Source organism: Thyridium curvatum, assembly GCF_004353045.1.
Source record: "Thyridium curvatum strain D216 chromosome Unknown NODE_52_length_296666_cov_86.205578, whole genome shotgun sequence".
Classification (NCBI taxonomy): domain Eukaryota; kingdom Fungi; phylum Ascomycota; class Sordariomycetes; order Thyridiales; family Thyridiaceae; genus Thyridium; species Thyridium curvatum.
The window spans coordinates 283349-294342 of NW_022156807.1; the positions used below are offsets into that span (position 1 = coordinate 283349).

At 53.2% G+C, this 10994-nt stretch overlaps 2 protein-coding genes across 2 annotated transcripts; one reads left to right on the top strand and one right to left on the bottom strand.

Annotated features, from left to right (window-relative positions):
- Positions 1–754: 754 nt before the first annotated feature.
- On the bottom strand, positions 755–5632 carry E0L32_008175 (uncharacterized protein; the record flags this gene model as incomplete). The annotated part of the gene is made up of 1 exon (XM_031143000.1): positions 755–5632. One exon carries the CDS (start codon positions 5630–5632, stop codon positions 755–757), a length of 4878 nt encoding a protein of 1625 aa, XP_030992680.1.
- A 1880-nt stretch (positions 5633–7512) lies between these two features.
- E0L32_008176 (uncharacterized protein) lies at positions 7513–10758 on the top strand (the record flags this gene model as incomplete). Its single annotated transcript, XM_031143001.1, has 6 exons — positions 7513–7582; positions 7658–7800; positions 7861–8028; positions 8085–8255; positions 8315–9764; positions 9824–10758. 6 exons carry the CDS (start codon positions 7513–7515, stop codon positions 10756–10758), a joined length of 2937 nt encoding a protein of 978 aa, XP_030992681.1.
- Between the last annotated feature and the right edge of the window lie 236 nt (positions 10759–10994).

Below are 10994 nucleotides of genomic sequence, written 5' to 3' on the forward strand. Positions count from 1 at the left end.
AAGCTGCTCTCCCAACCTTGCTCCGTGTCGTGCGAGCTCGTTACTACAGTGGGCGGGCAGCGGGGAGGGAGAAGGCATCTCAACCCCACGGCTCGCAACACACCCACATGGGTAACTAAACCTCCCTGCCCCCTGCTTTCGACCATCGGATATCCGCCTGTCGCTTCGGTCTCCACGAATTTCCACCTGGTTTGACAGCGCTTGGACAAATCTGACGTACCTCTGTTGCATGCATCCCGCTCCTCCTGTTACTACGTTGCGCGGGATGTGCCGAGCCAGCGAGCAAGAAACGGCAAGGACAGAGATCAAGATCAAGCAATGCAACGGGCAGAACTTCAAGGCACTGGGGTAAAACACAAGCGGCAAAAACAAGGCGGCTCCATCCACTTCAAAGACTGTCCGACTGGACGTCGTATTTGGAGCTGAGCTAAGCTACCTTTAGCCAATGTATAATATAGACATGGGAAATAAAGGCGAATGAAGATTACAAGAAGAAAAACAAGTGAACAAGCTTTTTGTGGTATACCGAAACAGCCCGAAGCAATAAGTAATAGTGAGAGGAAACGCCTATTCAGACAGAGAAACCTTGGAAGATCACCCTCCGTTTCCGCACACCCCCCGAACTTCATGGACATGCCCCTGTTCATAACTCTCCCGTTTTGAGGTGTCCTTTTTGGCCAGCATTCTACCTTACGTTCCGTAAAAAAGTCATATCAACTCGTACAGGGAGACAAAAGCTCCCCTAGCATAGCGCTCAGGCCCATTTAGAGAAATCCAGCGAGTCGACGATGGAGTCGGCCCCGTTTGTCTGCATGATCTCCGTGTTGTCCGTCGGCGCCGTAGACAGCGTCGACGACCGGTGGCTCGTCTGCTCGCTCGTGGTGGTGAAGAAGGTGGCAACCGAGGATCTCCGGAGGCTACTGAAGCTGTCTCTGACGCTGCTCGGAGGGCGCGAGTTGTCGCTGACGTGAAGCGTTTGTGACTGAGACTGCTGCATCGCCTGCTGCTGCTGGAATTGCTGGGGGTGATGCGACATCGACATGGAAGCCGCGTTCGGGCCACCCATCGATGTCGACGGCGGGGACGTCGTGCCCTGAGACGGCGTCTTGGGTCCATAACGATCGCGCAGTCTGTTGATCTCACGTAGACGGTTGCGCCACGACGAGACATTGTCACCCCCTTCGCGGTTGGCCCAGACCAGCGAGAACACTGATGCGCTGAGCGCAAGAAGCCGCACAAACCCGGGCAATGCTTTCAAGCTGACCATCTTTGTTTCAGCGGCAGGCGAGATCTCAGGGAAGCCTGGTTTGCTCATGACTTGCACTCTGAAGAATGACGAGAGCTCCTTCTTGGTCTCGGTAGCGGATCCCCCCTCTTCGGCCGCGCCACTCTGTTCCCTGCTGGCAACAAAGGAGGCCCTCGACTCAGGCGTGATGACGATGTTGACATAATTGAACTCGGACGGGAAGGTATCGAAACGGAAAGGCAGTCCCGAGTCGTTAAACATGATATTGACAAAGTCATTTCCAATGTGCTTCTTCTTGTTGATGCACAGCGGGTCATGATCCAAGTTGGTAGGCATTTGCGTCGTAACGTGAAACACGAGCTCGGTCACTCGATCCCGCCAGGCGAAAGTAAATTGCCCATCGGTGTCGTGCTCCCGGTCAAGACCTTGGGTGTTGAATGTTGCGCCCTTCAGCTTGACCAAAGTGCCCAGCCCGTTGAGGAACTCGACGTAGTCACTGCTACCGGACACATTGCTGAGAATTGCCGTCTCCTCCGTTTGCCCTTCGCCGATGTAGACAACACCCACTTTGTGACCGTCAACGGTGGAGATCCTGTCAAACGTTCTGATGGCCCGTCCCACTATCTCGTCATCGGGTAAAGGTATTGGTCGGAGTGTCGAATCATTGGCCTGCGGGGTCGAAGAAAGCAGTTGCACCAGGAGATGGCTGGGGAGAACCGTGTTGCTGAACAATTGTTGAGCCTCAATCGCGGTATCGCTGGGGAGGTTCGACTGGTGAGCTGGAGGAGGGCGAAAGCTCTCGCGAATGGTATAAGAGGATGTTCCCGAGGGTTGTCGTTTGGTAATCTGAGCCCATCCAGCTTCTGCCGCTTGCTTGATAGTGACGATACTGTGGCCAACCAGCCACCTTTTTTCGGAAATCTTGCCGAAATTCTGTTCAGTGAATAGAGGATCCTCGATCGAATCATCTGCATCACTGAACGCAATCCGCTGCATAAAGTCGAGAGTAGTCTGTGCTTGCTCATCACTGATCTGTCGCCCATCGTTGTCGGTGAATAGCCTACTTGCAATCCAGCCGACCTGGTTCACACGATCTGGTAACTTGAGGGCAATGAACCAGAAGGTGATGACATGATATGCTAAGGCATAGACATACTGAGGGAGGTCGTCTGATGCGCTCGGTCGCCCAGCCGGCTCGGCTCCTACTGCCAACGGCTCACTCGGATGACTGGCACGAGAACCTCGCCTACCGTCTCGGACTGTGCGCAGGTAGCCGAAAGATATACCAAAAACGATTCGATACTCATCCTCGCGGAAGTTTGAGTACAGCTTTGGCAAACGGCTTAGTCCCACTAGGAATTCCAAGATATGCATGGCCACAGCTGGACGAGTGATGATCTGCGACATCTTTTGCAGGATTGTCACAAGACATTTGCTCGTGGACAACGGCACTTCGTGGCAACACATCGAGAGTGCATGGATACAGGCCACCGCTGTCTTGTCTCCAATGCCTTGCATGAAGGTGCGGACGATCTCGTCCTCGTCACTCTTGTGGAAGTGCTCATGATAGCTGAGAATCATGGTCAACGTGTGGTAGAGACAGATCAAGATTTCCGGCCGGCGCAACCCGGAAGAGCTCGGCGGCTCCACAAAGGTATTCGTTCGAATCTGCTCACACAAGAGCTTCCGGATGTCCTGGACTTGTGCGATAGCATCCCGGAAGATCGCATGGTTGCTCAGCTGTGAGGGCAAGTGCACGAGGATGAAGCTGTAGACTTCCCAGTCTCCTCCACACCCATTGTAGAATAGACTTGTCACCGCTTCTAGCCATGTCGCCATGCCCAAGGACCGTTTGGACTGCTCAAAGTCAAATCCATCGGTAACAGTAGCATGGTCGAAATGGGAGAAGAGGACAGGACTGGCTGAAAGCGTGGGCTGCTCGGGAAGAGCATCCGCGTCCGGTACGGCCCAAAGTTGCTGGTATCTGGGGGTTGGAGCCTTGGCCGTGCTCGCGGACCGAATTGGTAGCAATCTTTCCGGGGCTTGTCCTTGGCCAAAGGATGTTCCCCTTGACGTGCGTGAAGGCGGTCCCTGCTCAGATCGCGTCGATCGAACCGTGTGTGCTGCATCGTCAGCGAGTTTCCGCGCGAGCGAACCCTCTGTGCGATAGAGTGTATTGGCAAGTCCCTCGGATTCCACGTCCGACGTGATGAATATCCTATTCGCATAGTCCGCTCTAAGGCGAAAGAGAAGTCTCATGGCGGTAAGACGAGCATCGCTTTCGCAGCTATTGGATCTTGCAATGTGAACAAGCGAGTTGAAAGACTTGATGGCCTTTCTGACATCGATGTTCATGGTTTTCATGAATATTTGAACATAGCCGCGCGTGACGACATTGGAGGGACTTTGGTTGGCGAAATAGCCTGGCCGATCTGCAGACCTGGCTGGACCAGACGCAACTGGCGAGGACATCGCAGAGGAGAGCCGGTCATTAGCGACGATCCCCTTGAGAGTGTCAAAGATGAAATCGAACAGTTCCGTGTCTGCGGACGTCGCAACTGATACCAGGAATGACACAGTATCTTGCAAAAGAAGGGTATCAGTTTCTTCTCCGATGCCAGCAAGGAGAGTCCTAACCAGGTCGGGAACATGATGGGCGTCGACTGCGTCTTCTACGAGTTCCAACATGCCGTAAACCTCGGTGACAATCTCCAGTGCTCGCAACCGGGTCAGCGTTGAGCGTTGGCGATTGAGGAAGAAAGAGTCTAGAACGAGTCTGAGGTTCTCCTCCCAATGCAGGTCGGAAGGGAAACAACAACGAAATTCTTTGAAGTAATCCAGGACGAGACCGACCGCAGAGTCTTGGAGGTTTTGGTGGATCTTGGCGAAAAAGTTGATGCAATCCTGCCTCTGGATAAGGTCCGATCGCCGCTCCTTCAAAATTTCTTCCAACCTTATGGCGAGTCTTCGAAGCTCTGAGCCCGCAGGTTCTTCCCCCTTCTCAGCGTCATCCTTTCCGAGCGAGCCATGAGACCGCACGCTCTCGGCATCACCAGGAGGTGTAAAACCTGCCTTTCTCGCGCAAGTTGCTGCCACGCCGAAGATTGTAGACCAGTCCTCCTCGACTAAGGCGGGGTGGATTTTGCGGTCGCCGTCGTCAAACAATGAGTTGACAAGCTTGAGAGCCTCATTCACTATCCTTTGTGATGATGTTTGTTCCACCACGTTGACAAGACCATCGATGAGCAGCGCGAGGGGAACCTGAGGATACCCCTTTCCGGCATTCTTGGCCACAAGCTTTTGCAAAGCAGATAGAGCTCCCCTAACCTCCCTGTTTGCTTCCTTCAGGTCCGTGCCCTCAAGAGGGTAGCGGCGAAGGACATTGAGTAATATCTGGACCGTTGTTTGGCCGTGGTGAGATTTGCAAAGGTTCGCCATGGCATGCCATGAGTCTTTCTGCAAACTTTGAACGAGACAGTAGATGGAACTCAGAACCTTGACGCAGCGACTGAGGTTCTCCGCAGGAATGGAGCCGAACGTAATGATAGCGTTGGTGACATCTATGCAGGCTCTCAGATCCTCTTCAGAATTGGTGCTCATGCAGATCTCCAAGAGCACATCGATCAGACCTCCAACAGCTTGATCATCGGCCACCTTGAAGTTGAACTTGATAACATCAAGAATGAACGAGAAAAGCTGAGAAAAGTTCTTATCTTCGCCCGACAAAGGCGCCTTGCCCTTGGACCCCTTGGGCGGGCGTGGCGCGTGTTTTCGCGCGGATTTGACCGCTCGGTAGGTGTCCCGAAGCCAGCGAGTGAGCAGCGGTATTACGTCGTAGTCGAAGCCAGAGAGATCACGCCCGTGCTTTGTGAGGTCCACGATAGCGGCCAGTTGCAGATGGAAGTCGTCGGGGTCGGCCGGGGCAGACAACGTCTGGAAGAATTCCCGCCGTTCAAGATCTGTCGATAAACGGTGGTTGACGCATTCTGACAAGAGTTCCCATCCCGCCACCCGGACATTGGGCGGGTTATCGCGTTGTATAAGGTCCTTTCCTGCGTACCAGATATCAAGGACAGGGCTCAAAGGGTAGTCTGCAATGGCGTAGCGTAGTGTGTTGGCAGCTGCGACACGCTCATAGAGCGATCCATTCTTCAACTTCTCGAAGGTTTCTGTGTGATTCGGCGGCAGCCCTCGAGGGTTCGGATTCGGCAAGGTAGCATCGATGTGGTCGGAGGATAGCTGGGTGGTCGGAATGGAGGACGAGGCGGGCGCGGGTTGGCCTGTTTTGGACGATTTGGAGCTCGTCAGCCCCTTGAAGACGCTGGCGAGCCCTCCAACGCTCCGGGCCTCAGGCAGTTGGGACCCATCTCCTGAGCCAGGTGACATAGGCTCGTCGCTGTCAGGGACCTGCGGCCCTGGCGGGACTGTGAGAAGGAAGACTGTAAGCAGGCGCCTCGGGGTACAAGGGTGACCACAGAAGCACGATCAGGGACTCAGAATCCGTGTTTCGAGGACTTACATGCAGACAACTACTCGCATATGTCGTGGGCCACGGTCATCCGTTGAGGGAAGACAGGAGGAACTCCCATCAACAGCCGTGTAGAGATAGATAGATACCCAGTCTGAACGATGCGATAAGACAGCGGGAAGCTCGATACAGAAGACACGAGACTCGCCAGCAGTCGGCCGAGGGGGGTGGAAAAGAGCGACCAGCTTGGAGGGGAGTCGTCAAAAAGGCAATCCTTGATTTCTCCAAACGTCAGCAGCACCAGGGTTCATCCCCAGTCCAAAAAGGATTTGGCCACGCCAGACTAGGATGGCAACGACCACGGTCTCGTAAGTTGGTCCAGGCAAGGAAATGGACAGGGATCCATGAAATGACGATCAAAGCCTGTGCTGGATAGGGTGCAAATGATCGACAGCAGGTGGCCAGTGCTACACTGGTGTTGAATCCACGACTCGAGTCGTCGAGTAGCCGCAGTTGCGTTTAGGGGGGGGAGAGAGGTCGGCTCGAAGTTGAACGGAGACAGCCGTCTGGCAAGAGTTGTCTGATAGATCCCGTCATCTATCTGCTGGAGTCCATCATCTCTACTAAAAAGCACGAATCGTACATGCACATCAGGTACGGGCAGACGGGGAGACGGGGTAGCTGCAGTGCTAAGGCCAAGTGCGATAGGCGGCGTTCAGGTGGGTGGAGTCCCGTGAGAGGCTGCCAGGGTCTCTTTCTCGCACCATCTCCCGCTACTGAGTCAATAGCTGCGCTCTGATATCACCAGGGATTCTGACAAGTTCAGAGGCGGCATCAATCAAACTGTACGTATCATTTTGATCCGACTCCTGTGTTTTGTCTGATAGCCATTAAATCTACTTCCCGACGCAGTTTATTTGATCTGGACGAGCCCTACGTCTTGCATGTGGCCCCTCAACTCTGAGGTTTGATGAAGCTGCCAAGCCTTCAAGAGTGGTTAGTTCAATACGGTCGGTCACTATGCTTTTGTTTTCTTTTTCAGAGTTTCGGTTTGAAACACAGCTTCCAGAGGAGTTGAGAAACAGGCGATCAATTTCGATGGGCTACTTGAGTGCTGCCAATTTCAGCATTCAGTCTCCAGACGACCTAGGTATGTATCTCTTGTTCTCAGCTAGGTAGGTAGGTACCTACTTTGCTTCAGCATGATGTCACGAAGCCGTACTATTACATACAAGTACTCGATCCAAGCAAGCTCCCGTCCCATAAAAAAGGCTTCGAAAGGTCTGAACATCTGAATAAAAGCTTCGAGTAAGCATTTTGCGTAATCGAATTCTGTTACATCTACTCCGGCCGTTTTGTTCACACGCAGACCATCTTAGGGGTACTGCGACTGATGACTACTGCTTCTTGTAACGAATGAATGTTTCCACAGTCAAACAGAGCGCAGGAACAACTATCCGTGTGAGTTTAGCTCTTCCCCTGGAGCTGGGTTAGCAAATCGAGGTGCACGGCCCTTTTGAGAGCTTTCCATCACTTTGCCAGCAGAAGCACAGGCCTCATTGCCAGTTTGCCCCACTACAAGCCAAGCAAGCTTGCCCCCCCATCCCGCTGCGGCACCTAGCCAACGAAGCTGCTTTGTTTTCTTAGGCACCACCAAAAACTTGCATCACCGCCACAGGACCTGCTCCTGTCTATTTCTGCCTGTCAACCGCCGCATCTCTTGAATGAGATCTGAAAAATACTTGAACCTTCTCACCTGCGGAAATACCAAGGCTGAGAGCCCCCCCTGGATCACATCATGGCCGTTCAGATTGGTCAAATAGCACAGCTACTCGATGCGACGCTCGATCCGCAACAGCACCGCAAAGGTAAGCATCGCCCGCCGCCTGTCCAAAGTCTCCTGTTTCCGCACCACTAGTGGCTAACTCACGACTTCCACTTAGCCGAGGCTGCCCTCCGGCAAGAGGAGAAGAAACCGCAATTTTCCCTAATCCTTCTCCAGATCGTTGCCTCCGAGCCACTACCAGTCAAGACGCGGCTCGCAGCCTCTCTCTGCTTCAAGAACTTCATCCGACTCAACTATGTGGTATGTTGCGAGTCGGTTCGCGCATTAGGGTGCCAGTATACCTGACAGACTGGCTTCTAGGACGAAGATGGCAAGTACAAGTTGCCCGAGGATGAGGTCGCCACCATCAAGCAAGAGCTTGTCGGTCTGATGATCTCCTCGCCTTCGAACATCCAGACTCAGCTGGGCGAAGCCATCAGCATAATCGCTGATTCCGACTTCTGGGACAGGTGGAACACGCTCGTTTCGGTACGTTGATGGGCTCAGAGTGCCACACGGATCACATATCGCTGACCAAATTCCAGGACTTGGTGGGGAGGCTATCCCAGACAGACTACAAGGTGACGAACGGCGTCCTTGAGGTTGCACACTCAATCTTCGTTCGATGGAGACCACTATTCCGGTCGAACGAGCTCTTTGAAGAGATCAACAACGTGCTGGCAGTGTTTGGCGAACCATACGTCAAGATGCTTACTGTGAGGCTACCCGGAATGCGGCTTCATTTCTCTGCCCTGCTAATCACTGTCTGTTGTAGGTCGCCGATGCTCAAATTGAAGCGAACAAGGACAACGCTGTGGCCTTGAAAGGCTGGTTCGAGACCATGAGCCTCCTGATCAAGCTCTTCTACGACCTCTCATCACAAGACATGCCGCCCATTGTCGAATCACACCTGCAGCCAATCACTGGTCTTTTGCAGAAATATCTCTCGTACACAAACCCCATACTTGGTGACGACGACGAGGAGGCCACGATCATTGAGGTTGTGAAGGCGGACATTTGTGAGGCGCTTCAGCTTTACACGACCAAGTACGACGAGGATTTTGGCCCCTACACCGAGCAATTCATAACCACTGTCTGGAATCTGCTCTCCACAACCGGCCCTGGAAAGAGATATGATCTTCTGGTCAGCCGCGCGCTCCAATTCCTCACTGCTGTTGCCTCTTCTTCGAGACACGCAGAGAACTTCAACAACGAGAACGTTTTGGGACAGATTGTTGAGAAGGTCATCCTGCCAAACGTGCAGCTTCGGGAGTCGGACATCGAGATGTTTGAGGACGAACCGATCGAGTTTATCCGGCGCGATTTGGAGGGTTCTGACACGGATTCCAGGCGGAGAGCTGCAACCGACTTCCTGAGAAAGCTGCTCGAGAAGTTCGAGATGCTCGTGACCCAGGTGGTCTTCAAGTATATCGACCACTATCTCACCCTCGGCAAGGCCGACTGGAAGGCCAAGGATACCGCTATTTATCTCTTCCTGGCCATCGCCGCCAAGGGTATCGTGACCGCCGCACAAGGAGTGAAGACTGTCAACCAGTATGTCGACGTGGTTGACTTCTTCCAGAAGCATGTCGCTTCGGATCTCATGGCAGCCGGAGATGTCGAGCCCATCTCCAAGGTTGACGCCATCAAATATCTGCACAATTTTCGAAGCCAGTTGACCAAGGACCAGTGGCAAGCTGCATTCCAGCCATTGATTCAGAACATGGCATCTACCAACTATGTCGTCTACACTTATGCGGCTATCGCTGTGGAGCGTGTGCTGTACTTGACAAACGATGACGGCGAGCACCTGTTCGCTCGGGCAGATATCGAACCGTTCGCCAAGGACTTGCTCGACCACTTGTTCAGCCTCGTGGAGAAGGACCCAAGCCCCGCAAAGCTGCAAGAGAACGAGTTCTTGATGCGCTGTATCATGCGTGTTCTCATTGTGCTCAAAGAGGGCGTTGCTCCCATTGTGGATGGAGTCCTCAACCATCTCATCACCATCACCAACATCATCAAGGCCAACCCGAGCAACCCTCGATTCTACTACTATCACTTTGAGGCTATCGGAGCCCTTACCAGGCAAGTTCTAGACCGCGTCGAGTCCCCCCCCCCCCCTTCCTTGCTAACATCTCACAGATATTGTGGTTCAACGATGGAGCAACAATTGGAGACGCGCCTCTGGGAACCGTTCTCGTACATCCTCAACGAGGACGTATCTGGTAAGTCTATCACTGGGAAATGCCTTTCTGTCCCGACAACCTTGCTAACGAACTTTCAGAATTCGTCCCATACGTGTTCCAGATCCTCTCCTCCCTCCTTGAGAGCAATCCTTCGAGCCCACTCCCTGAGAACTTCAAGACGCTAATCCCGCCGCTCTTGATGCCAACTATCTGGGAGACTAGAGGCAACGTCCCTGGCTGCACTCGATTCCTTTGCGCAATCGTTCCTAAGGCTAGAGATGCTATTGTTGCGGAGAATCAACTCGAATCCGTTTTGGGCATTTTCCAGCGACTTATCACAAGCAAGCGCAACGAGCAGAATGCATTTGACCTGCTAGAGTCCATTGTTGCCGCCATTCCGGCGGCATCTCTGGATGCGTACTTCGGCAAAATTCTCGAGCTCCTTTTCACGAAGCTCCAGGCCAACCCTTCAGACTCCTTCAAGACGCGCTTTGTTCGCTTCTACCATCTTGTATCCGCAAAGGGTGTTGAAAACGGGCTTGGCGCGGATTACTTCATCAAGCATTCCGAGGCTCTTCAGGCGAACGTGTTCACTCCCATTTATCTCAACATTATCCTGCAGACTACAGGCCAGTTTGCCCGCCCGGTGGACCGCAAGCTTGGTGTCATCTCATACACCAAGACGCTATCTGATTCGACTGCGTTTGCACAAAAGTACCAAAAGGGTTGGGGTTTCACCTGCAATGCTCTTCTCGACTTGCTCAAGAACCCTCCCCAGGTTGCCACCGGTGCTGGAGACGAGATCGTCGCCGAGGCCGATGTCGATGATATCGGATTTGGTGTAGGCTACACTCCTCTCAACACGTGCAAGAAGGGCTCCAGGGATGATTTCCCGGCTATCGAGAACGTGCAGCAGTGGGTGAGTCAATTCCTGAAGGAGGCGAATGCAAGACACGGCGGTGCCATTGCGGGCTACATCGACCAGCGTCTGCAGGATAGCAGCAAGCAAGCGCTTGCGCCTTACCTGCAGTGACTGATAGTCGGCAAGTGAGGATGTTGTTTAGTCAGCAGTCCTTGCGAGAGTGTACGAATACCACGAAATGACAATGGAATGGATGGAGCCGAGAGGGTCTCACTCCAATGACATTTGGAGAGAGATGAGGCAATATTCCACGACGGGAAGGGGAAGATGCAAAAGGATAGGGCGAGCGGTGATGGTCATCGCCATTGGCATTCAAGATAAACCGTCCAGACAAAAAGTCAATATAA